At 47.9% G+C, this 27605-nt stretch overlaps 1 protein-coding gene across 1 annotated transcript; it reads left to right on the top strand.

The window, feature by feature from the left end:
• Positions 1-1403: 1403 nt before the first annotated feature.
• Positions 1404-22010, top strand: MTNR1B (melatonin receptor 1B). The gene is given in 8 exon segments (XM_057508188.1): positions 1404-1635; positions 8244-8525; positions 21097-21276; positions 21279-21385; positions 21387-21492; positions 21495-21590; positions 21593-21771; positions 21773-22010. Coding segments are annotated over 8 exon segments (1374 nt in total). The 3' UTR covers positions 21965-22010.
• The last annotated feature ends 5595 nt before the right edge of the window (positions 22011-27605 follow it).

Here is a 27605-nt window from a genome sequence, read left to right as displayed (position 1 = left end):
CCGAGGGTCGGTTTCTCATCAGTGGCCTTGGGAAGGGTAGGAGGCTGGCTCCCCCATCCCTTTGCCAGAAGGCCATGAGTGTCCTGAAGGGAGAGCCTCAGGTGTGTGGTCACTGCCACCAAGCTCAGGCTTTGTAGGATGGGAGGACTGGCCTCCCCTGCAGGTGGCCTGTCAGTGTCATCGGTTGGAGTCATTCGTTCTGCAAGATCACCACGGTTTCCAGGTCCTTCATGGCAGGCAGCACAGCTTCTGCCCAGGCCTTGGTGCTTCGTGAATTCCCTCCTCTGCTTACTATGAAAAGAAGCCCCGCACAACATACCAGTGTCCCCCAGGGAAACCCACTGAGTCCAGTGGTGCGTCCCCAGCTCTCAGCGATCACCAGGAGAGCCCCGCACAGGCGCTCCAGGATCAGCTGGCACATGGGCCCGGCACAGGCAGCAGGCCCTCGGTGGCTGTGGGGGCTCCACCGCTCTGCCTCCTATTGCCAGTGTCTGCGGCCACAAGGGACCACTCAGAACCTTGCAGGGCTCTGTCACTAAGGTTAGCAGGTGCCCTATCAAAGGGCAGGTCAGTTAGGTGGGGGAGGGGTGGCCATCCAGGTTCTAGGAAACTGCTCTCCCCAACTGCTCTGACAGAAAAAGTGATGTCACCCGTACAGGTCCTTGGGGGAAGTGGAAAAGGCCGATCCCAGCCAGGAGCTCGGACACTCTAGGCCCACCTGGCCCTGCGGTAGGCCTGGGTGACAAGGCAGGGGCAGGCCACGCCCCTTTCTGCGTGTAAGTGCAAGTCAGGGCAGAGGTGCTGGGCCCCACCCCGGCTGAGGCCCTGTCTCCTGATTTAGCATCTTCTGCTTCAGGGATGCTGGCTGCTGCCCACCAGGGTCCCGGCATCTCCCTCCTCTGAGCTCCCTCTCTCCTGTGTTTGGTCACTGTGCTTGTCGTGTGAACACGTTTGCAGACCGTGTTTTACAGGATCCTGGCAACAGGAGTCAAGGCACAGCACAGCCATGCTCTCTACGGCTGAGCCTGGGGGTAGTCTGGGTTTCAGTGGCATGTGTTGCTAAACTGAAAATGTACCTGCCCATGTGCTCCTTAAGTGCCCTTGAGTGGAGGTCACATAAAGACAGGCCTGTCTGTGTTGCCTGCATGCGGACAAGGGCTCAGGCCAGCCTTGGGGATGGTGATCCTGAGTCTCTGACTGAGGTCACTGCTGGAGCCTCCACCCAGACAGAGGGGGTGGGTCAGGAAGCAAGTTCATGGTCACACCCATCACTCGGGGGCAGTGGGTGAAGTTCAACCCAAGTGTCTGAGGTACAGGAATGCGGGAGGACCTGACCACCTGGTCTAAAGCCTTGTTCTGCGTGGGACCACATGTGTGGGTGTCCCAATGGTGACACCCATATCATGGGCACCACGGAAGTCAGCAGAGGTCAACCTGGCCTTAACTCTGAACCCCCGTACATCAGGCCGCTCCCACTCAGGTGCACTGCCAACACCCCCCCACGAGAGGTGTCCGTGTGGTTCATCTCCTCTGCCACTCTGCACATGACGTGGAAGCCTTTGCCATCTGAGGCTGGAGATGAGGTCTACCAGTCATCCTGTGAGGGCCAGACTTGCTTCCGGGATGAGGATATAGGTTTTCAGTATATGTTCAACCTCTTCTTCCCTTTCCCGATATAAAACAATATTGGTGTGATAGGGCAAAAAAAATCCATGATAAGTTTTCCTTTCTTTCCTACTCCTTTCTAAAGGAAGGGGAATTCGATTCTCTAGCTCGAGAAGGACAGTGGGCAGGAAAAGAAACTGGGTGTTCGTGTGCTAGTGAGGGTGACGATACGGAAGTTAGTAGAGGCTACGTTTCCCTGCTCAGGAATGGGCGCGGAACAGAGAACTGCGAGAGGAGGAGAAAGGCTGCGGCGAGGGGTAGAAGGCAGGAGAGACTCGCGGCAGTTGCTGAAGGAAGAGCAACTTTAAGAAAAGAAACAGCAGCTTAAAGGGACCGTAAAATACTTCACCGTGTGGTATATCCATAATACCTTGCTCTGGACACCCAAGGCTTAAAAAAAAACAGAATGTTCTTCAGTGTGTTTGTAGTCATACATGTGTTTGCTTTGAGATAAGACTGAGACAACCAGGCTGGCATGTTGGGTTGTGCTGCTGAAAAGCAGTAAGGACCCAAGATGTGCTAACCAAGAACGGGAGGGACCCAAGGCCTGACAATAAGGCATTTGACTATAAAAATGTCATGAAAAATCTGGGTCCTAGGATTGGCCGTCCTAGCAACAGGAGGGCAGAGCGTTCGCTGAGAAGTGGGGAGGTGAGGGCGGCCCTGGTGCATCCCAGCTGGGCAGGTGTGTGGGATGAGGAGGGAGCTTTAGGCTGAGAAAATGTCTCCTTTTAATGTTAGAAAGGGGGACCTGGGTCCTAACCAGCTGTAGTTTAGTTTAGCATAAAGTCTGGTCAAGGCTGCTCATCTGTTCCCTCACCCTCAATGTGTCAAAAAACTGCAAGTTAGACCCTCACCATCATGTCCTTAGAGACCAGACTGTCAGACATAGTCGCCCCAAAGTTTGGATTTTAGAAATATTTTGATGCATACAGTGGGTGTCTGAATTCGCTGGTTATACTTTCTTGTGCCTGTGGAATGTGGGTCCAGATATTCAAAGCAAGAGCTGGCCAGTTTTGCCGAATCCATTGCCTGTGTGAAGGGCACTCACAGGACTGGCTCCTGTGGAGATGCTTTGGAGCCTGTCCATCTCTGTGCACTAGCGGCGGGGGAGGGGAGAGGTGCAGTGGAGGGGTCCGGAGGTCTGGCTCCTGCCCTGGCTTCCCCACTGGCTGTCCAGTCCTGAGCAGGCCAACCAACCTCCAGGGACCTCAATATAAAAGGACATTCCTGGCTCTGCATGTGAAGATTAAATGAGATAAGATGTGAAGCCCTTGAAAATGTAGCTATCATAGCTAACAGTGCCTTAGCGCTGCCTGTGAGCCAGGCACCATACCACTCCATTTCACCCTCACATCTTGGTGATATGAGCATCACTGTGCCTGTTTTACACATGAGGAAACTAAAGCACAGAATTCATATAGCCTGCCCTGGGTCACACATCTACTTGTCTGGTTCCAGAGTTAACTACCACACTGTATACCTCGGCAATATTGTTAACCAGGAGGGACACGGTCATGGTCAAGAGTTTACTTCCTGCTGGTCTGAGAGGCCAGCTTTAGAATCAGATAAACCGGACCTGCCGGTTCTTAGCCCTGTGGCCTGGGAAAGTTAATGTCTCTGTGCCTCAGTTTCTTCACTGGTAAAATATGGAGAATGAATTTATCTGCCTCCCAGGGTTGTTGATAGGTAATGAATAGGAGGTGGTAACACATATCTGGATATGCTCCATTAACAACTATTATTATTAGATGTAGCCCTGATCAGGGAATGTGGGTGCAGAAGGAAAAAGAAGAGGTATAGAAGTGGCGGTGACAGTGAGAGGTCTGGGGATTATACCCCAAGAGAGGACCGTCCTGATTTTTTCTCTCTCCTAAGGGGGTGGGTAAGTCCTGGATGCTAGAAGGCACCTGTGTATAGGATTGGAGGTGGAACCCACTGGGCTGACAAGTGTGTATCAGCAGTGAATTCTCAGAACTCCGGCCGAGAGCTCATCTACTCCCAGACGTCCCCAGGACTGGATGAAGAGTACGGTCTCCTCTTAGGATAGACCATTTTCCAGATCAAACCATCCATGTCCTCAGGGGCTGGTTGGAAGGAGCCAAGTGACCCTCTGATGGGTGTCAGTGGTCTGCCCCATGCCTGATGGTCAGGTGATGGCCTGCCTGCAAACAAGCTAAGGCTGCACATTTAATCCATGTCTTCAGTGGCCCGTGAGGCTTGCTGGGGACAGGTGGCTTTGGGGCCAAAGATACAGATATTCCCATGGGGTGTTACTGAGGGCTGCTTCTCCAAGCAGAGGAGCTCAGTCAAATCTCTATAATAAAGAAGCCTTCCGCTTGGCTGTAGACATTAGTTTGGGGATCAGGCCAGGCCCTGGCAGGTTACCTTCACTGGAAAAAAATTAGCTCTACTTATGCAACCACAGGGAGAACCTAGAGCAAGTCACTCATATTAAAATTCATGTTATAAAGAATACCCAGGGCTGACTTCTTGCTGGCCTGGGAGGCAAAAGTGCAACATTATTGACGGAGGTCCTTGTGAGCTGATAATAGCCAGTCTCTGGGGAAGAGGCCTGGGCTGTAACAGTATCTCTGCATGGCGCCGGTATTCTTCTGCAACAAATGTGCCCCAGAGAGACAGCAAGGTGGATGCACACCCTGTCCAACCGAGGCTCCAGGATCACATGTGAGCATCCTCTGCCCGGGGAGACAGAACTCACACTGATCGCCCGACCATACTGTTCTTGCCAGAGCCTCACTTCCCTAGCAGTGTCTCCTTTGAGTGATTCTCCTCTGACTGGGCCCTCTCATCCCCAAGCATTAAGATTCCAATGTAAGTTTCCTTCTGTAGAAATCAAAACCATCATAACACTGGGGTCACCCCTTCCCTTGAATCTACTTATGATCTTCAGCTTAGAATTTATCTTTACTGGGAAAGTATACTGTTCTGGAAAACTGGAAGCTATAAATAAAACTCTTGTGATAAGGCAAAGATTAAACCATTTCAATTATTTGTATGTTTATTTTTATTTTTAATTTTTTGGCTAAATACTCATTATAGACAGTGTATGATAATTGATTAGCACTGACCTGGGGTTCAATGGACTTGGAGGGAAGGGTCAGCCCCTTCTGCTTGAATGTTGAGCTGTTAGATTAGATGCAAACCTGAAATAAACAGGGCAATAACTCTCATTTTGATGGTTCCCCTGAAGGGAAAGAAAAAGTCAGAAAAGGTAAAGATCATGCACCCAGCAGTGGAGAGAATTTGTTGCACTGACTCTGCCCAGCTTGGCGAAGCCCTGGGTCACTGTGCTGACTCTGCTGGGGCCTGTGCTGCAAAACAGGGCGAAGACTGCCCAGAAGGTGGGCTTCTTTGTTTTGTTTTGTTTTTATTCTTTTGTCATACAATATCCCTCTTTCCAAACTATTCTTCATTTCAGAGAAAAATTAAGGCAGTGTCATGATGCCAGGCAGTAGTATGTCTTCTAAGTGATTTATATAACAATCAGCTTTTTCAAAACTGACAGAACAATTTTCTCCTGGGACTCAACATGCCCAATGTCAACGAGCTTTCTTTTCCTTCTCTCGAAGTGGAGAAGAGTCCAGAGGTTTTAATATTCCCCAACGCAGGAGCAAAACTGCACCAGGTTTTGGGAATCTGCATAGGCTCTGATCCTAGCTCTGGACTCACAAGCTGTGCAAACTTGGGAAGATTTCTTAACCTCTCTGAATCTCAGTTTGTTCACAGTACATGTTAATCATATCCATCTCATAGAGACACGAGGGTTCAATGAAAGCATCCATATGTCTCATATGCCTAGCACATAATAAACACTCAATATTAGCAGTGGCTGCTCTTATTATTGTTTATAGTATTATTGAAAAGGCACGTGGTTATTTTAGTCATGTTGCAAATTGATTAGTAAAAGAAAATTTTGATTATATTCATTGTATATTTCATACAGAGGGAGCGAAAGCCATTATACATTCAATAAAAGAAATGGATTCTGTTAGACAGCTGGGTTACAGACTCTTCTTGGCCACTCACCAGCCACCAGTTTTGGCAAATTATCTCTGTGTCTGTTCCTTTCTTGTCCAGCTGGACCTACCTCCCGGGCCTCACAAATGTGTTGAAGAGAGACATAACATGGCCTGCGTAAAAGTGGTTTGGAAAAGTTTCAAGTACCATCCAGAGTGAAAGGTGTTATTGCTGGGATGTGGGAAGCTGAGCTCCTGTGAACACATTTTGATTTGTCTTTGAACCTGGAAGCAGGTATAAGGAACACTAGTCTGCTCATTTTGTAACCCTAGGACACTCTGTAGGTATTCAAAACGTTGATTTATTTTATTAAGAAATCAGCTAGGAATCTCGAACTTCTCTGCTTTGTCTCTCTCCCATTCCTTCTTCGGGGTTTGATTTTTCCTCCCATGTAACTTCATAGCCTACAGCCACTATTGCTTTCACCTACTGTGAAAAGAATCCTTTCACATGAAGAGGCCATCAGCCTGGCACACCGGAAGCAATCGTGATTCTTCTATGCTAGTATGTCACCCTGGGAATTGCTTTCTGTGGTAGACACCCTCTGCACTGGAAAGAAGCCTGCAAAAGTGGAGCAGGGTACAGATGTCTGACAAACCCCTCCACAGATTCCACTGCCTTGGGGATCAAGTCCAGAATCTGCAAGGTGACCTTGAGACCTCTCTGGACCAGTTCCTGCCCATACCTCCAGCCCAATCTGGCTTCTTGGCCCTGAGCTCACTCTTTCCGGGATGTGTTCTCAGTTCCTCCTCAATTAACAACCTCCCAAAGAGACTGACTAGCTTCCTTTAAAGCCATGATCTCAGGCTATACAGGGACATCCTGGCAACCTGCCATGCTTTCCCTAGTTAATGTTCCCATTTTCTGACATGGCATACCTTCCCCTGCCTTCAAACTTCTCACACTCTCTTCCCCTGAATCCTGGATAATGAGGAAGCTTCAAACTCCCTAAGAATGGAGCAGCCAGAGAGGAACCCCTCATCAATTTACGCCATCCAGAAACACTTCTGAATTTGCTTCCTTTCAACAGTAAGGGAGAAAGCCTGTCTCTCCTAACAATACCTTCCCTGGGCTCTGGGTGGGCTCACCTCTCAAGGAGTTCATTGTTCTAATAATCATCTCCTTCTCCTGCATCATATGTCATTAGAGTCTCTCCATAGCCACTGCACTCTTCCTTTTTTTGGGGGGTGGGGGGTGCAATGGAAGTGAGAGAGTATAATTTACATAAAATAATACACACACAAATCACACCCTGGAAATTTATTTTGTGCTCTGTTCCAGTCAGTGGAATTTTATGCTCTGTTCTAGAGGCAACCATTGTTCTGATTCCAAGCACCGTAGATTAATTTTTTCCATTTTTGGACTTCATGTAAATGGGATTATATAGTATGTACTCCTTTGTATCTGGCTTGTTTTGTTCAATATAATATTTTTTAGATTAATCCATGTTGTTGTATATATCAGTAGCTTTTATGGCTGAGTAGCATTCCATTGTATGGAACACCACAGTTTGTTTACTTGATGAATATTTGGGCTGTTTCTAGGTTTGGGTTGCTGTAAATCCCCTGCTCTGGACATTCTTGCACAGGCATTTTTGTGGACACATATTTCTTTGTTTCATTTCTGGTCATAGGGTGATATCTGTTTAACTCCGTTTGAAACTACCAAACAGCTCTTTAAAGTGGCTGTACCTCTTTGCATTCTCATAAAAGCAGTGAATGAGAGTTCCAGGTGCTTCACCTCCTCCCCATGTTTAGGGTTTTCAGCTTTTTGATTTTAGTGGTGTGACAAGTGCTTACTTAGGACACTGCTTGGCATAAAATTAGCCTTTGAAAGAGGTTAGCTATTGTTACGGCCAGAGTAAGTACTCACACATTTTAAATAATGGGCATCTAATTCCTTTTCCCCTGTAATCATATCTCACTTCTTTTTGTTCTACCACTCCAAAAACCAGTATTGACCATACATCTGTTTAAGTATGATCATGCTTAAATCGATATCCATCAGTCTCTTAAAATGTTGTCCCGGCTTTATAAAGAGGACAGTGCAGAGACATCACCAAAGCCTTCCACAATAAACGTCAAGTGCTCAATGAACAGTACAGGTTCACACGGAATGTAACCCCTACCCTACCCTGCTCTGATCTGCCCTGTCCCCTGGCGGTGAGGCTCTCTCTAGGGGCTGCACAGTTCCATGGGACCTTCAAACCTCGCCCTCTGACAAAGGATCAGCAGGTTCCCACCCCCAGCGCCCTCTCCGGTCCACAAGCCTGAGGGTCCCTTCCTGGGCACAGCTTCTCTGGGGGGAAATCTGGGGTCTTGGGCATGGCGGGAACCGAGGCCTTAGCCAGGCACGTGCTCGGCTGTCGCTGCGCTGTCGCTACTGCTTCTGAGCAAGCTACCCAGGGACTTCCTGCTTTTGGCAGCGTCTGCTCTCCAAGCCTTCCTCCCTCCCGTTCCTACATTTTCTGCGCCCCCTGCCCAGGCTAATTAATTCTCTCCTCCAGGTCCCTCCCCACTGGCCGCCTCCCTCACCAGGCACGGCCCGGACAGGGAAGGGTGTCCCGCGGCACAGGGGTTGGCACCGTGGGCAGCACCGTGGGCGGCACAAGGCCCCCGATGCCCGAGAACGGCTCCCTCGCCAACTGCTGCGAGGGGTGACGGCTGGCCAGAAGCGGGCGGTCCTCCGAGACCCCTGGCCCCCCTGGGAGGCTCCCGTGCTGTACCCCGGGCCCATGGCCACCACCGCCGTGGTGGACGTCGTGGGCAATCTCCTGGTCATCCTCTCGGTGCTCAGGAACCGCAAGCCCTGGAACGCAGGCGACAGCCATGCCCGCAGCTGGGGTCGGACCCTTCCCAGGCTAGTCTGGACCCTGACCCCAGATCCGCCGGCCACTCGCTCCTCATTCCCGTGCGCCGGGTTCCCTTCTCACTAACCTAGTCCCCAGGTTTGGTCCTGAGCTCTAAAGTGAGGCCGAGATGCTGGCTTCCCCCGACGTGCGGCCCCGGCGCTGTCCCTTTGCAGCTACGCACTCGGCACCCGAGGCCAGCGTGAAACAGGCAGTTTTCCTGGCGCCCTTATTGGCAGGGCGTCAGCGCTGCGGGACCCACGCGGCTGGAAGCCATCGCCACCCGGGGCGCTCCAACCAGGCCAGATGGTGCCGTGGAAACCTGGCCACAGAACTGTCCCGATCCTTAACACCCTCACCTTCCCCTGCCAAGCCCTGTGCCCCAGCATTAGGGCTTAGAAAACATTTGCTGAGACTAAGTGAATAAATGGAAGCCCTCCGGTGGATGTTGTATCAGAAACTGATCTCCAGATCCTCTGAAGGCACGTTTCCAAACCGGAGAGTACAGGAATACGCAGGCTCCGCTTGGATTCAACTACATTGCTTTGAGATAATGTGGTCTTTTCTGAAGACGGGGAGTTCCCGGTATTAAATGAAGAGTAAAACAATGATTTGGCAAAAAAGTGTTCAATCCTGAAAATATGTTCCCGCTTTCAATTTGCTCTCATTTCGGTTTTCCCATACTCGGGTCTGCAAGGGACAACTCCAGAGGGAAGGGGTCTCTGCACTCTGTCCTGAGGGGTCCTTGGAGCATGCTGGCTATTTCTACTTGGGAAGAAGTTCAATAACCTTTTTGTCAACTTGTAATTCCCCAGTTTGGGCCTCAGGGGCAACCAAATATTAGAATGAATTAAAATGGAAAGATAACAGCAGAAAGCCAATTGCATAGCTTAAGCATGCTGAGGAGCCAGCCCATTTAGTAAGGCCATTTCTAGTAAATGGTTGCATATATTTTGTGTGGCCTTGTAACTCCAGGATTCTTATCTAAGAACAAACAAACAAATGTGAGTTTTTATCCATAATACATGAAACTTATTATTAAGAAAAAAGAAGCTTTCTAACTCTGTTATCTTAGTAGAGGTGGCTAAGGTTATCTTGGAATACCTTTTCCAAGATGGTGTGTCATTTGAGAAAAAGCGTGTATCTATTAGGAAAGAGCAGCTTATGATTGGAAAGCTGTATTTAGTATTTTTAATCCAATTGTGTCTTTGCAGCAGCTGCAAACGTTCATTTCCTGCACAGAGAGGCAGGGCTTCCAGGTTCTGACATGGCCGCTTCCCTCCCTGGCTAATCAGGTGTTTAAAGACCTGGTGGCTGTGGTCCAAGGCTCAGTAATTTGGACTGCCCACTGTGGGAGAGGGAGCAGGGTGCTGCTTCCTTTTGCCTGAGGCCAACAAGCATCTTCTCCCTTGGCAGTCCTGCTGAGGCCTGGCCTCTTCTGGGCTTTAGCAGGGCTCAGAGAAACCGTCCTGATTCGGGAGGGTGGCCAGGGTGGGTAAGGAGCATGTCAAACTACTGGTGCATGCTCTATTTATCCTTCCTACCTCTTGTTGAGTCTTCTGCCTCCTGGCACCAGAAAGAAAATAAAAAATCAACACTCTATCTAAATGACATGAATTCCTGACATATTGGTGGCTGCTCTGGTCATGCAATTGAGCCAGTTCTTATTTGACCATTGAGCGCCCATTACACTATTAATCAGGTCTTTTTTTACTGAAGAGTTTGGATTTACTTGAGGAAACTTATCTCAGACCTTTCTGGAATTAAGTCTGATTCCTTAATTTATCAGCTTTAAGAAGACAGGGACAATGAGAACACATATATTTCCAATAACGAAGGCGCTTGGCCCATGTTCAGGTCATAGCACCTTTTTTAGCAGACATCCTTACTCCTTTCTTGACTGAGACAAACCCAGTTTCTCTGTGGGGCAAACCCTTGTCATCCATAGCAGGGATGTTTCTGATGCAGGGGAAGCAGTAGATTAGCTGTTTCCCGGGACCACCCTGTCTGCAATGTCTGTTGCTGCATATTCACTGGGTGGACTTTTCAGAGATGGTGCTAAGAGAAAGGCAGACAGGGAGGGATGAAGGACGGGTGGGAGATGGATTCAGGGCACTGACCCAACTTAGAAAGGAAGGCCAGGGGTGTGTTTCAGTCTTTGCTGTTCCCACAGCCTTGCCCACATTTGGCACTGGGTGGCATTACATTCTTCTCAGTCTGGGCTTCTTGGGGACCTGCCACACTTTGGACTCTCCTGACAGTGTCTGAGGATTTTTCCTTGTGCCCATGACTGTCACTCTTAGCCCTGGTCTAGACCTTGCCAATAATCACCTGTCTGTTTTTTTTTTTAATCTCTCTCTCTTCCTGCTCTTCTGGAACCTTCCTCCATCAAGTTCTTCTCTCTCTTCTGTATTTTCAGTATCTGTCTCTTTCCCTTTAGCCTACACACACACACACACACACACACACACACACACATACACACACACACAATCTTTTATTGACTGTATGTCTCCTCCTAACTTCATGGCCACCTCTCTCCTTCCCTTCTCAGCCAGACATTTTAACATAACAGTTTGTGACCACTGACTACTTCATTGCTCCCCATTTCCCCCTCAGCCCTTCGGGGTCTGGCTTATTATTAAGCCACTGGGGGGTGCCCCTCTGTGTGTGACACGGGGAGCCACTCCATCCTTGGGGCCTGGCATTCCCTTGGCTTACCCGATGCTGGTTTTTGGATCTCCTTCCTCTCTTGTTCTCCCAGACTCCCTGGGATTCATTTTTGGTTCCTTCATTCCCCCAAGTCCTCATGATTTTTGCCTTACAGTGTTTCACAATTTGCCCCCTTCCTACCCTTCCCACTCTTGCTGCCCCAATTTACACCCTTACTGTCTCTTGAGCCAACTATGGCCATAGCCTCCAGATGGCTTTCTCTGCTCCCTCCCCCAGGGGCTCTTACCACTGCCAGAGTCCCCCCTGCTTTCAGTGGCTGTCCCCTAGCTACACAATGCCCAGCTCCAGAGCACAGCCTGCCCTTCGTGGCCGGCCGAACCCACCTAATGCCACAGCCCGTCTCTCTCCTCTCACCCTCGGCAGGGGCTGCTACCACCCTGCATGTAGTCTGTGCCCTCTGATGCACTCCCCTCGTCCTCGGAAGCTCTGTCCCTCTTTTCTGCGGGCAAATACCTCTGCAAAGCCCCTTCCTCCATGCCCCCAAGAGAGGTTGATGTTTATTATTAATGCCACGAGAGGCATAGCCACTGTCTCCCTCCTGGGCGGCCACGTGCCCTCCCCACACCGCACCCACCCCGCAGTATTGTGGTTAGGTTTTCTCTCACTTCCCACTGGACCATGAATTTGTTGAGAGCAGGGACTTTTATTCCATTTCTCTCCACAGAGCCAGGTACATTTTCAGGGAAGACCTGAATACAAGTCTGTTGAAACAAATTGAAAATGGACAAGATACCAGGAAAGCCGTGGGACAGAAGGAGCTTGCTGTGCTTTGTGAGGGGGGGTGTTCCTCCTCAGGAACCAGTGAAGGACTCAGCACTGGTCACGCAGTCAGTGCAAATCTCAGGGAACTGAAAGGCTTTGGATGCTAAAAACCCAAAGTACACCTCACTTTTGTCCTTGAACACAGATGGCACCATCTGCACAGAGGCTGCCCGTGTGAGCCTGCTCCCTGATTGCAGCTGTACAGTTAGCGAGCTCCAGCTATGCAGTGGCTCCCGCAGTGGTGGGGCCATGCGTCCTTCAGGGAGTGGCTCCATAGGGAGTTTGTCCCTTGCTCATCTGGCCTGAGGTGGACCGCCACCCCCACCCTGTAAAATGTGAGCCTCTTGCCATTATGTGTACCACCCAGTCAGCCACACAGAGGAGAGCTGAGAGAAACATATCCTTGTATCCTTCTTGTCACAGGGAGATAACCTCCATGAGCAGAGGGGAAGCTCACCAGACTGGTTATGCCTGCTGCCCACGGGTGCGGTGACCCTGATTTCCCAAGCAGCAGCCAGGAGCCCATATCCTTGTGCTGCAACAGGATTAAAGAGGCTGTCAGGGGATGTCATGAGGGACGGGATGCATGGCCATTTCTAGGACATTTCTGTGATATGTCAGGAGGAAGGATATGAAATATCTGACACTGGGGTAGCCCAGGGAGACATGGAGGATTTCAGTGCTGGGCATGCAGGTCCTTGTCCAGGGTCTGGCTCTCTGTTCTTCCCAGCAAGGCTGCTCCTCTTCCAGGCACCCAGAGACTCAGTCGCATCATCTCTTCCCCAGAAGCTGTGACTGCACATTTCCTGATGAAATATTCAGCCTGGCAGGTGTTTTGCATCCCCAACTGGATTGATGAGAGGAGAGCCCACCATGTGGTCCCTTCTCCGTATACCTGTAAATCGAGTGGGTAAATGATAAATGAATAAACAGGCTGGCCCTGGACGAGGCTCTTGGAAGGCCTGGAGGAAACACTTGCCAGACCCACAGTCCTTGTCTGCCAGGCGTTAGGGGGTGAGGTGGAGTCCCCTTCATCCAGGCTTCCTGCCACCCATCACTCACGGACATGCCACTTGGTGGCAGGTGTCTTTGACCCACTGAGCCTGTGGGGTCTGGAGTGCTTATCAGCAAAGACCAAACTGGGCTACTGTGGACTCCGTCCCTTGATGTTGCTGGAGCTTTTCAGCTTCAGGTCTCAGCTCTGAATACCTTATTATCTCCTGACCAAGCAAACATGAACACATTGTAAATTCCATAGTTAAGTCTTTAGCCATCAAGACAGCTCACAGCCCTCTTGAATTCCTCCATGGAGCTCTCAGTAGCTCAGGGATATGAAGACTTTCATGTCGGATTGCCCTTTTTACAGAAAGTTGGTTTCAGTATTTAGCATGATATACCACACAAAACTCTGAAGATACTGGTGCCGCTAGTAGATCTTAAAATTTTAAATGCTTATTGCTGTTAAACTGGTGCAGCCATTAAGGAAAACAACGTGGAGATTCCTTTAAAAATTAAAAATAGAAATACCATACAATCCAGCAATTCCACTTTCATGTGTTTACTCCAAGAAAATGAAAATAACTAATTCAAAAAGATATATGCACTGTTTATTTACAATAATAGCTAAGCTATGGAGCAACCTAAGTGTCCATCAGTAGATGAATGGATAATATATATATATATATATACACACACACAATGGAATATTAGCTTAAAAAAGCAATGAAATCCTGCCATTTGTGACAATGTGGATAGACCTAGAGGGCATTATGCCATGTGAAGTAAGTCAGAAAAAGACAAATACCATATGATTTCACTTCTATGTGAAATTTTTTTTTAAATTTATTTATTCTAATTTTTTGGAAGAACATTATGTTTACTAGGCTCTCCCCTACCCCAAGTCCCCCCCACAAACCCCATTACAGTCACTGTCCATCAGCATAGCAAGATGCTGTAGAATCACTACTTGTCTTCTCTGTGTTGCAGAGCCCTCCCCTTTCCCCCACCCCCAACATTATACATGCTAATCATAATACCTCCTTTCTTCTTCCCTGCCCTTATCCCTCCATACCCTCCCATTCTCCCCAGTCTTTTTCCCTTTGGTAACTGTTAGTTCATTCTTGGGTTCTGTGATTCTGTTGCTGTTTTGTTCCTTCAGTTTTAATTTTGTTCTTATACTCCACAGATGAGTGAAATCATTTGGTATTTGTCTTTCTCTGCCTGGCTTATTTCACTGAGCATAATACCCTCCAGCTCCATCCATGTTGTTGCAAATGGTAGGATTTGTTTTCTTCTTTTGGCTGAATAATATTCCATTGTGTATATGTACCACATCTTCTTTATCCATTTATCTACTGATGGACACTTAGGTTGCTTCCATTTCTTGGCTATTGTAAATAGTGCTGCAATAAACATAGGGGTGCATCTGTCTTTTTCAAACTGGGCTGCTGCATCCTTAGGGTAAATTCCTAGAAGTGGAATTCCTGGGTCAAATGGTAAGTCTATTTTGAGCATTTTGAGGAACCTCTATATTGCTTTCCACAATGGTTGAACTGATTTACATTCCCACCAGCAGTGTAGGAGGGTTCCCCTTTCTCCGCAACCTCACCAACATTTGTTGTTGTTTGTCTTTTGGATGGTGGTGATCCTTACTGGTGTGAGGTGATATCTCATTGTGGTTTTAATTTGCATTTCTCTGATAACTAGCGATGTGGAGCATCTTTTCATGTGTCTGTTGGCCATCTGAATTTCTTCTTTGGAGAATTGTCTGTTCAGCTCCTCTGGCCATTTTTTAATTGGATTATTTGCCTTTTGTTTGTTGAGGTGCGTGAGCTCTTTATATATTTTGGATGTCAGGCCTTTATCAGATTTGTCATTTACGAATATATTCTCCCATACTGTAGGGTACCTTTTTGTTCTATTGATGGTGTCCTTTGCTGTACAGAAGATTTTCAGCTTGATATAGTCCCACTTGATCATTTTTGCTTTTGTTTTCCTTGCCCAGGGAGATATATTCATGAAGAAGTCGCTAATGTTCACATCCAAGAGATTTTTGCCTATGTTTTCTTCCAAGAGTTTAATGGTTTCGTGACTTACATTCAGGTCTTTGATACATTTTGAGTTTACTTTTGTATATGGGGTTAGACAATGATCCAGATTCATTCTCCTACATGTAGCTGTCCAGTTTTGCTAGCACCATCTGTTGAAGAGACTGTCATTTTCCCATTGTATGTCCATGGCTCCTTTATCGAATATTAATTGACCATATATGTTTGGGTTAATGTCTGGAGTCTCTAATCTGTTCCACTGGTCTGTGGCTCTGTTCTTGTGCCAGTACCAAATTGTCTTGATTACTATGGCTTTGTAGTAGAGCTTGAAGTTGGGGAGTGAGATCCCCACCACTTTGTTCTTCTTTCTTAGGATTGCTTTGGCTATTCGGGGTCTTTGGTGTTTCCATATGAATTTTTGAACTATTTGTTCCAGTTCGTTGAAGAATGTTGGTAATTTGATAGGGATTGCATCAAATCTGTATAAAAAACAATCAATCAAACAAAATCCCAGAACGGGTTTATAAATACAGAGAACAAACTGGTGGTTGCCAGAGGGGAGAAGGGTGGGGGGCTGGACAAAATAGGTAAAGGGGATCAAAAGGCACAAACTTCCAGTGATAAAAAAAATTAAGTCACAGGGATGATAGTACAGCATGGGAATATAGTCAATAATATTGTTATAACTTTGTATGGTGACAGATGGTTGCTACACTAATCATGTTGAGCATTTAGAAACCTTTGCAACTGCCCAATCACTCTATTGTACACCTAAAACTAATATAGTAGCATGCCAAATGCACATCCGTAAAAAATAAATACATTAAAAAAGTGCTTATTGCTGAAAGAATAGGGGGTTGGGAAGTCAAGTCCCAGTTCTTAGGGAGTTTACACCCTAGGGGCAACATCCTACCTTCTTCACTGGCCTCATCCCACCACCACTTCTCCTCTCCCATCTTATTTCCCAGGGATCCTAGTCCAACAGTTATGAATCTCTTTCCTGTTCTTTCTCTGCAGCTAATAATACTATAAAAACAACTAGAAACAATGACTAATGTTACTCTGCTTATCATGTGTCAGACACAAGTCTCTCTCACTTAAAAGAGGAGAGAGAGAGAAAAGAGAAAGAAAACCTACACTGTGCTCCATCAAAGGATCTCTTTCCAAGCACTGCTGCGTTTCTCTCCTGAAGGCAAAGCTGACTGGGAGGGCAACCTGCAGTGCAGAAGTTCATCCTCCAGCAACAACGGAAATCGCCCTCGCCGAATCACCGCTGGCCTCCTAACAGCCAAGTTTAAATGGGCATTTTTCTGTTCTTTCTCACTTTTGTGGATGACCAAGAAACTCTACACCACCACCCCTAGTTCACCTGACATTTCTTTTTCCTGGTTTCCTACTGTTTCTCCCCTGTTTTCTCATCATTCTTTCTCTGCTGTGGCTATTAGCAACTCACATAAGCCAAGTGTTGGTTTCTTGATCTGTAAAATGGAAATCACGCTATCAGCCCGAGGGATTCTTGTGAGAAACAATTGAGCCAATTTATGTAAATGGACATTACAAACTTTAAGATGGCTATACTATTTTGATGTGATAATCTGTGTAATTAAAGCAATAAAATGCTTCCCAAGAGTCTCTGCGGGATCCCTTCTGATGTTTTGTAGTAAGCAACTCACTATTTTAAAAAATGGATGCCGATGATCTTAAATACAATTTTCTATTTTTAAATGGTTGAAATACCCCCATTCTCTATTTGTTTACACTATTAGCTTGCTTGGCAATCCTTTTCTTTTTTAATTAAAGCAAAGTTAAATTTCAACTCAGCCCTTATAGGATTCATCCACATACTCCAGGGATTTTCATAAATAATGTAATTTTGGAGGAAAAACAATCCCTGTCCTCAAATAATTTAGGAATTGAATTTGGATCTTACACTAATATAAAAGTGCCTTCTTTTAGTATTTGTAAGGAAGTCAAGTTTTTAATAAATGATCTGTTCAAAGACTTCAGAATGCCTATCACTAGAAGTAACTTGTAAAAGTAACTCACAATCATTTGGAGATTATTATTTCTTAAACCCTTTCCTTTACAAGGTCCCATTTGAGGAAGACAGCCATTTGGGATGGAGACGGACTGTTGTAAGGGCCTTGGTGAATTGTCCTGCCTAGTCAGCCCGTCCCTGGCCACTGCCCTGGCCCCTTTTTCCTTGTTTCCTCCTATTTCTCATTCTTTCTTGCTCTTTCTTAAGCCAACTAAGGTCTTCCCCACTGCTCCCACCACCTTATTCTGGCCTCCCTCCCGGCTCTCTCCATACAAAGGACTACTTTTTCCATGTCCCCTTTGGCATCCCAAAGGCAGGTGCCATGTGTCTTTCATCCATCACCGTGCACTGCCTGAGCATCCTGGGCCCTCAATAAATATATGACATGTTTGAATGGGTGGAGAGGGGGAGAGGACCCCAGACACAGGAAGTTTAACCCTGATAGAAATGATAGATCGTCCGTTGACCTCCCAATCATAACCCTCCCTCATCACATCTTGTTTTGATTTAGTTGTCTCCTCTCTGAGGCCACAGGCTTTGCAAGGGGCGGAACTGTGTCTGTGTTGCTCACCATGCTTTCTGCAGCCCAGCATGGTAGCTAGGGCATACTCTACAACATTTGTTGAGTAAATGCCTCAATGGCTGTCTATTTCAGCGTTACCTTTTAGCTCAATGACCAAGGACAGTTTAAATCTAACAAACTCCTCCTGGGGATGCAGGGTGGGCACCGGGCAGGGGGTAAATGGATAGAGGTAGCTTTGACCCTCCTGATGAATGCCAGATAACTCAACACTTGTTGGCTTTTTTCCAGATGATCAGATTCTTGTTAAGAAATAGAACTCCCAGAAAGGCCGAGGAGAGGATGTGCTTTGCATATGAATATCAGGAAGGAATTCCATATTAGTGCATAGAGCCCTGAAGTTGAAGCCTGTCTCCACTAATACACCCTGTCTGAATGGAGGCACATGGACACATGTCACACCAGGACTTGTGTTATAAATATTCATCGGGAGCCTGTGCACAAGGTGATGATCAGTGCGTGGGGAGTCCTCATGTTCCCGACCTGTCTGGGGAAGGAGTAGATAGAGAACTGGATCTCCCCTTGACTAGCACCCAGGCAGGGTCTGACTTCTTGCAGATGGGAGACAATGTCAGAATTTTATTTGCCTAATTTGGGAATGTGTCAAGAAGTCTAGGAGATAGAATGATGTCTGGGCCGATGAATCTGCAGCAGAAACTGGTTGATTTCAGCCTTTTAGTAACAGCCGGAGTAATAGGGGAGAGTAATTGAACCACTTCCCACGTGGAGTTGAATGTGTTCTTACCACTATTTACAAGCTGTTTGCCAGCCTCTGGGGCGTTATCAGGGGATGAGCCACATTAATACGGCAGAGCTTGACTCGCTTTCCTGGGCAAACAGCTGGCCAAGCTGGCACCGGCTCCCAGCAGCTCTTGACTTTACACATGCCTTGCAAGTGCCGGAAGCGTGTTTGCCGCTCAGCCAGGAGCCCGGTGGGCCCTGCACAGACCAACATTCCGATGTTGGAAAGAAGTGATTTTCTTCACCAAGGAAGCCATGTGGAATGTGTTCGAGGAAAGGGAAGAAGGGCTCCAAAGAAACGCAGGGAACCAAGGAAGGAATAATCATGGAGAAAGAAGTTCAGTAACCTGCCAAGTTCAAAGAGGCAGAAATGAGATTATTCCAAGTCACTCTAACCTCCAGCACCACCGCCAAATATCAAAAGGACACTTAAAATTCTGGGAAGAAATGAGGGCTCCTGATTTAGCTGAAAAGTAGAAATTTGGGAGAGGAAATCCCTTACTCTCCTGGGACCAAGTTAGGGCTGCCCAGGACAGTCAGAGACTGAAGTCCACCAGTGGAGACAATAAACAGGCTGGGAATTCCGTAGAAAAGTAGGAGACTCCCTCCACATCCCAAACAGGTCCTCAGATGTGCATCTCTTGTTTTATAGTACCGACTGGAAAGAATATGAGGGGGCTTGATCCCAGTAAGTAAATAGATCCTCAAAATAGTAGGACAGGAAGGAATCTAGCAGGATTCCTTTCCCATCTTCCCTTGACCTGAATGCCTCAAGAGGCAGGGAGGCTCGGCACCTTGAAAGTGCTCCATCTAAGCTGTCTTCCTGTTCAGTAGCATCCTGTCTCCCTCAGCCCAGCTCTGAACTCAGGAACACTTAGGCCCTAAGAACTCCCTGGGAACTAACAGACTTCTTTTCTGTCGGTTCTAAGTGCTGTCAACTCCAAGCCTCCGAGGCCAAAGCAGGCACTTCAAGAAGGCTGTCTGTGGGCCTTCCAGGCTCCCAGCCCCACCCAGAGCCCGTCCTGGGCAATTGTCTTTGAGCTGGGGTGGGTGAGAATGTGTGTCGGGACAGGGGATGGAAACAGTCCTTTTTCTCCCTGTGGGTTTATAACTGCAAATGAGGAGTCTGCTCTCCTAAGGGTGTGCCCCAGAACTCCCAGCTGGGATGACTCCAAGCCACCACCTCCCTTTTGTCCACACTCCCCTGAAGCCACACCACGACTTGGCCTCTCGGATTGCTGTGACTTCTGGACCCTGCGTCCACTGATGCTGTGCAGCCCTGAGGTGGGCACATCAGCCTCTCTAGTGTGCAGGACAGATGCATGGTGGTGGTGAGGGGCAGTGTCCTTGCCTCTTGGAGAGTCCGGCCCGCGAATCCCTTCCATTTGCCCTCTCTGTGCAGCTGCTCTAAAGCTGCCAGCTTGTACTTCACCATGTGACAAGAGGCCAGAAGACTTGGAAGACTGTGTCTGGAGCCCACTCTGTCCCAGAGGGCCTCTGTTGGTGGAAGAGTATCTTTTGAGCATACAGTAGGTGCTCAAAAAGTCCAACACTTAGTGAATGAAACAAATGGCACGAGGAATGGAGCTGCTCATGCCTTGAGCTTCATTTGCCTAAATTTTCAGGTTCTTGGTGTTTTATTCATGAGTCAGTGTTGGTTTTAGAATGCGAATGCTTTAGGACCAGAGACTGTGTTCGTTTTGCATTTAACCCTGTCTCCTCCCTGGGACTCTGGCCCAGAACATGCATGACGCATCAGTCAGTGGCTGTTTGGGTTTCCTGGGACTCTCTCAGGCTGACTGAGGTGGGTGATGCTGGAGAAAGCTCCGTTCGGAAGAGGAAGGCGGTTCAGGAAGCTGGGAGTGTGCAGGCCAAGCAGGGAGGCCCCTGGAGGCTGCGAGATGGCCACACCCACAGCTCCCCCGTGCTCCACAGGACTGGACTCTGTGCCAGCATGCCAGCTGTCTGCCAGCATGCCCACATGGCCATGTGGCCGTGCGTGCAGGCCCAAGACAAGACAGATGGGAGACAGAACACATGGTTCCCACTCTCAAAACCCTTTTCCTGTCCCACCTACAAAATGCAATTCACATTTAGAAAAATGAACTAAAGACACTTTGAAAGTAGTCTGTTAACCAGTGGGGAGAAGATGCAAAAGAAGAGAGTTAGAGATATGCTGGGAGGTGGGGGTACGAAGTGGGGAGGGTGGGTGGTAAACCCACATTCCTGATTATCAGGTTCTCTTCCCCCAGAATCCTTGCCAGAGCTGAAATGATGCAAAGCCACTGAGCATCTGTGCCTGTCATGAAAATAGCAGTCATTTGTCAGCACCCTCTCTGTGCGCCAGCACTTGACATCGTCATTACATTCTCACAGCTCTAGTGCAAACAGACGCCCTTATTCCCATTCCGTGAATGAGAGCAGTGCGGCTGGAAGCAACTGAGTCACTTGCCTCAGTCGTGTAGGGACTGAGCAGCACACATGCAGTCTGACCCCTGAACTCTGTCTCTAAAAGCCACCAGGTTGCCATTCTCAAAGCTAACAGCAACCCAGTTCCTTGTAAGCAACTGATTAAAGGACAGGATAGTCTGTAGACACACGGCATCGTGCGCTGACTCTTGCTCCCTATTTCCTGTTCCAGGTAATTTGTTCTTGGTGAGTCTGGCACTGGCTGACCTGGTGGTGGCCTTGTACCCCTGCCCTCTGATCCTCGTGGCCATCTCCCACAACGGCTGGGCGCTGGGGGAGGCGCCCTGCAAGGCCCGAGCCTCCGTGATGGGCCTGAGCGTCATCGGCTCTGTCTTCTCCATCAGGGCCCTTACCCGTACTGCTACATCGGCCGCAGCGAGGCCTACCGCCTGGTCCGCCGGCCCTGGTACACCCGCGTCTACACCTGCCGCCCCTGGCTCCTCCCCACAGGAGTGAGGAGCTCTGTCGCCCAGCTCCTTCCTGCGGTCCCTGGAGCACCACCCATGCATCTACTCCTGCACCTTCCTCCAGATGGCAGACACCAGGTACCCGGTGGCAGTGGCGCTCACTGCTTCCTCCTGCCCATCACTGTCGTGTGCTTCTGTTACCTGCCCCTCTGGGTTCTGGCGTTCCCGGCCCGTCGGAAGGCCAGGTCAGAGGGCAAGCCCTGCCTGTGGCCCAGGGACGCCAGAGCTTTCTAACCACGTTCACGGCGCTCGTGGTCTTTGCCATCTGCTGGGCCCCGCTGAACTGCATCGGCCTCGCTGTGGCCATTGACCCAGAAGAAATGGCTCCGCAGGTCCCAGAGGGGCTCCTTGTCACAAGCTGCTTCCTGGTTTAGTTCAACAACCGCCGCAAGTGCCATCGTCTATGGGCTCCTGAACCGGAACTTCTGCAGGGAATGCAAGAGGACCGTCTCTGCCCTTTGGAACCCTCGGATCGGCTTTCAGGAGGCTTCCAAGGGCATGGGCCTCACAGCCAAGCCCCAGATGTTCTTGATGCCCAGCACCCTGTCCAGGCAGGGGCCATCTAGCCTGTAGCTAGATGTGGGGTTCACCTGCTGGGCAGCAGACGCATGAAACGGTAGGAGTGACGCTGCTCCGAGGGTGCGCTCAGGCAGCTGCTGGGCCACCCTGTCTTGTTCACGTGACTGTACATGGCTGGTGGAACTTCATCCTGTGGACAAGAAGCCCGTCAGCACCCGGGGTTGAGGCTGATCAGGGGATGCCTGCAGATGCTGGGCACCACATCCCGGTGAGCACAGCACCGGCCTGGCAGACTCTGAATGAGTGGGGCGCTGGGCTTGGGGCGTGCAAGGACCCAGGAAGGAGCAGAATGAGGAAAGGCCTGGGCCAGGAGAGGACGGTTCCTCCCCAGGAGCCGTCTTCTCACCCTCCTGCTTCGGCCTCCTCGCTGCTTTCTCTTTCCCCTGAGGGGCCCCAGAATGGGCATCTTCCCTGTTAGCAAGGGTGAAAGAGCAAATCCTGCAGGACGGGAAGGCGGGTAACTGCAGGGGCCCCGAGAGCTAGCGTGGCAGAGCTGAGCATTCTACACCCTCGTCCTTGATCTTCCCTCTGCATACGTGCATGCGTATGCACACACACACTCCACCACATATGCACTATACACACACACACACACATACACACTCCTCAGGCATCCGGACCGCAGACTCAGCCTGGCTTCCTTTTCTGGTTCCACCGTGCTCAGGTTGTGCATCTTGGGGCAGGTCCCCTAAGCTCTGCTTCCGCACTTACTCCCCTGAACATGGCGATCAGTCCTCCCAGGGTTGAGGACTCTCTGAGGTAATACAGCTGCAGAGCTGACAACAACACTTGACACATGGCTAGCACTTTGTAATAATTAGCTTTTATTGTTCTAAAGACACAAAATGAAAGATGACCTTGAAGGAGAGAAGAAATGACACAGAAAGACAGGGAGAGATAGGACAGGAAGGGGGGTATGGAGTGGGGAGGGCAGCCCCATCCCGTCTCTCACCGACGGTTGTGTGTACTTATGGGCCTTATATTTCCAGACACCCCAGGCCTTCATCTGGCACCAGCAGGTGGGGTTTCCTTCTTCAATGCCACCCACATGAACTGGGTGCCCTTTGTGAGCCAGGTCCAGCAGGGGAAAGAAAAGGCAGGTGGCCTGTCCATCAGGAGGTCATGGTTGGTTAATAAGCAGCATCAGCAGACATTGATGGGGTGTTTGGTTTGTATCAGGCACTGTGGTGAGCGCTTGATGGGCATTATCTCAGTTAATCCTTACAGAACTCCTTGAAAAGGTATTGTTACCCATATTAATACTAAGAAAAAACTCAAAGAAATGAAATGATTTCCCAAGTCTGTGGAGCTGTTGAGTTCAAAGCTAGGTGGAGCTCAAGTCTCTGCTGGCAGCACCCCACTTCTGCCCCAACCCATACATACACCTTTGAATGTGTGGCAGGAACAAAGTGGGGTGGAGTAAGTACCCCAAGTACATAAGGTGCCTGGGGCTCCAGGAAGAGAAGTTACCTCAGCCATTCGGCCGCTTTGTGGAGCGAAGAGCCAGATGCTGACCTCGCAGCACCTGGCCAGATGCTCTCCAGGCCCTTGGAATGTGAGGAACTCAGTGGGAGCAGCCGAGCCACCTGCTCACCTGGGAGCTTGTTAAACATGCCAACATGCTGGGCCCCACCGAGAAGGCTTTGATTGTTGAGATCGGGGGCAGGCTCCAGGAATCTAATTCTGACCCTTGAGGTCCGGGTCCAAACCTTTAGGAGTGTAGGTGTTCCCTGGTTACTGACTGGGACCCGGTTTGGTGGTGTGGAGAGAGTCTCGCCCAATTCTGAGAAACACACAAGGCCTTGGGCTTCTCCCTGAGCTGCAGACCTTTTGGGCTCTAGGCAGAGCGGGAACCGACTGGGTCGGGCACAAGTTTGCCCTCTATCTTCTGCCTCCTCCCCCAGGCACCACTATAGGGCTTTGCCCTTCACCCCTCACTTGAGGGCCAAGGGGTGTCCCTGCTCGTCTTATCCCAGTCTTTTAGGTCTGAGCTGATGCCCAGCACAGGTTCAGTATCACGGGCTGAAGAACAAAAGCTGTCTTTACTGGGTCCACAGTTACCAGGTCTGCCAGGGCTCAGCACTGACAGGCCACTGACTGGGACTTCTCATTTCCATAGGTTTTGGTGACGATCCAGGAGCCGAGAGAATGAGGGGCGCAGAGAAAACCCAGGGCCGTGTACATGCTCATGTGGAATGGTCTCATGCCATGGGCCAGATTTCAAATAAAGATGATTCTGCAGCAATAGTGTGGGAACTCTGTACATCTTCTGCCTCCTTCCCTCTGGGCAATCTGGTCAAAGGCACCACCTTGCAACACCCTCCCATCTGTGTTAGTTTGCTGGGATCACCATGAGAAAGTATATTGAGGGGGTGGCTTAATCAAGGGAAGTCCTGTTCCTACCTCCAAAATGTTTAAAGTCGGTGTTCACAGAATCTAACTAAAGCTGCAGCAAGGACTAGGCCCAGGTTAACTGCAGATGGGTTGAGGCAGGCCCCCCACACACACTTGAGGCCTGACAGAAGAGGTGTGCCCTTTTCTACAGATAAATGGCCTTTCTTCAGTTTTGACTGTGCTTTTCACAAAGTGGCCAGCACACAATAATAAAATAATATTAATAAATGATACAACATGCAAACAGGCAAGGAAATGCAATCCTGGACAGGAGAAGAATCTTCAGTGGAAGGAGACCCATAGACGGTGCAAATGTTGGAATTAGAAGATAAAGACTTTAAAATAACCAGGAAAAGTATATTAAAGAAGGTAGTGAAAAGGGTGAACAACATGTGTGATGGGGAATTTTAGCATGGAAATGAAAACTATGCCTCAAAAGGTAATGTTGTAATGCAGGAATATTGAAATTTTAAAAAATATGATATCAGATACAAAAAGTTTATTTGAAGGGATGAACAGAAATTGGACAGTGCAAAGAAAAGGAAACAGAACAATTTGGTGGAGGAAAGGAAGCATGGGGGAAAACCTGGAGAAAAAGAGGGGCTAACTGCCAAGAATCCTCTCCTAGTAGAGCCACACAGAAAGCAATTATTCCAGCCACGATTTGTGATATGCATGTGAAGTGCTGTTACCAGCAGACCTTGCCTGGACCTGAGTGTCCAGGGCTTTTATGAACAACTTTGTGCCAATAAATTTAACAACTTAGATGCAATGGATAAATTTCATGAAAGCCAGAGATTACCAAAAGTGATGAGTGAAATAAGAAATTTGAATAATTCTGTATATATTAAATAAATTGGATTTACCACAAAAAAATCTTCCCACAGAGAAAACCATTGGACCATGTAGTTTAACTTGTGATTCTATCAAACATTTAAGAGAGAAATAATACCAACTTTACACACACTCTCAAGACAAAGGAAAAGAAAATACTTCCAGTGTATTTTGTGAGACCAGCTTAATAACGCTTGTAGCATTATAATGTCATTTTAAAAAATTACATGCAAGAAAAAACTTATACGCCTCATGAACAAAGATGCAAAAATCCATAATGATATATTAGCAAATCAGTTCCAAAAATATACAAAAAAAAGGATAATACATCAAGACCAAGGTTTGTGGGGGCAGATGTTCCCAAAGAATATAAAGTTGACTTTACATTTGAAAATCTGTCAGTGTAATTTATAATATTAACAGAACAAAAGAGAAAAATATTAGAGCTGTTTTGCTGTTTGCAGAGCCAGCTGTATTTCAGGTAAAGATGCCAACACCGTGCCTTGCTCATAACCAGGGCTTAACAAGCTCATTCTAAAAGTGCTATTAAAGATTCCCAAGGCATTGGAGGAGAGGCCAAAGGGAAGGTAAAAATCCTTATTTTTTTCCCATAAGGAAAATTCTAAGAGTAAGATATCTAATTCAGAATTGTATTTGGCATTATAAAATAGACACATCAGCTTAGGTCTCCTGGGGCTGTCTTGTCCTGTTATTACAGCAGTCTTCTTTCTTCTGTCTTGTATCTTTGGTGTGGTGTTTTGAGATGTTTGTCTACTTTTTTCTCTTACTATAAAGCCTACTGGAAAGGTGTCCCCAGCACTGTGCTGGGTGCATTATGCATGTAGTGGGGACCTACCTGGGTGGAGCTCAGGTTTGGATGCACGGCCATGGGAAACAGGTGACCACATGTCACCAGTATCTAGACACGTTCCTATTTTGCACAGGTACCCTGTTTCTAATGAAAGCTTAGGCATAAACAGACACCGATTGATGGATTGCCCTCATGGTCTTGATGGAAGCATGATAGCATCAGGGGATGACAGAAACCTTGAGAGAAAAATCATCAAACATGAGTAAAATGAATCAGGCACAGTGGGACAGACTCAGCAAGAATGCCTGAGTGCCCAGACGGGGAGGATAGGAACCAGTGCTGGACCTTCTTGGACCCATCATGGCAGCAGGCTACGGATGTCTAAGTACTGTAACAAGGGCAAATAAGTACAAACCAACATGCCCACAGCTCTTTCGCCTTGCCACAATCCACTCTATTGGCAGAGTTCACCCACTCTACCCCCTTCTCCTCTACTTTGTTACCATAACAACCGCATCCTATGATAAGTGGCAGAGCCATTATCAAGAAAGACAGAAGATACACACCTGCCCAGTGACTCTCACATTCAATGTAGCCTCACCTTTCCCGTCTAATTCTCTTCTGGGAGCTTTAGGACCATGAGATAGAAGACGCCTGCCCATGGATCACTGGAAACTTCCCAGTTCGGTCTGGGCTTTATTCTACATGTTAGGACCAGATAGGAGGTGTTTCTTTGAATTCTTTCCAAATATTAACTGATCAACTTGATAGTAAATGTATTTGGATAAAGACAAAGGTGAATATTTCTAAGACAAAGCGAAATGAATATTTTTTTTTATTCCATAAAGAAACAGAGAGACAGTGGGTTGGATCCTGGGGGACAAGGGGGGAAGAACTATTTTCCAAGCCCTTTGGCTTCCAGGTCTCTGCTGCTGACGGGGGGATGCCCGCTCCCGCCATCACTGGAGCCCCTCTCAAGATCACACAAACAGTACTGCCCACCTTACCAGTCACACAGTCAGGTTGTTTGGAACGGTTGGACTTAAAGTCATGTTTTAGACCTCAAAAAGACGGAGGTCCTCTCTCAAACTTTCAGTGAGGGAGATTAGATTGGATGGAATTTAAAATGTAGTCCGGAATAAAGTCTCCTTTATTTTAATGAGTCATAAAAATCTTTCTAGGAGTTTATTTGTGGGCAACTTTCGAGTTCATACTCTGTTGCCTGGTTTACTCCCATTACCGATAAAAATCTCTTAATAGGCTATCACTGTACATGTGGGTTAATTATTTTGCATCTTTAAATGATGAATCATTATTAATGTAGCTTGAAGGGAAAACAAGTGGCTGTTTAAGCTATTATATGATGTGTGACATTTCTCTCTGTCTATCACAACAGCCAAGATATTACAACAATCCCTTAAATGTCTCAATGGCTCTAATGTCACTCTCTTTTAATTGATTTTCCTTACCCCAGCCAAGGAGATTGTTCCAAATGCAAAAATGGTAGTTTCATCTTCCTAAGAAAATCATTCTCTCTTCACATTTATGAAATTCCGAAGCTTTCATGATTTTTCTTTACTTTTCTCTCCAACTGCA

Source organism: Manis pentadactyla, chromosome 9, assembly GCF_030020395.1.
Source record: "Manis pentadactyla isolate mManPen7 chromosome 9, mManPen7.hap1, whole genome shotgun sequence".
Classification (NCBI taxonomy): domain Eukaryota; kingdom Metazoa; phylum Chordata; class Mammalia; order Pholidota; family Manidae; genus Manis; species Manis pentadactyla.
The sequence above is the reverse complement of the archived record's forward strand: the minus strand, read 5'-3'. Positions and strand labels throughout refer to the sequence as shown.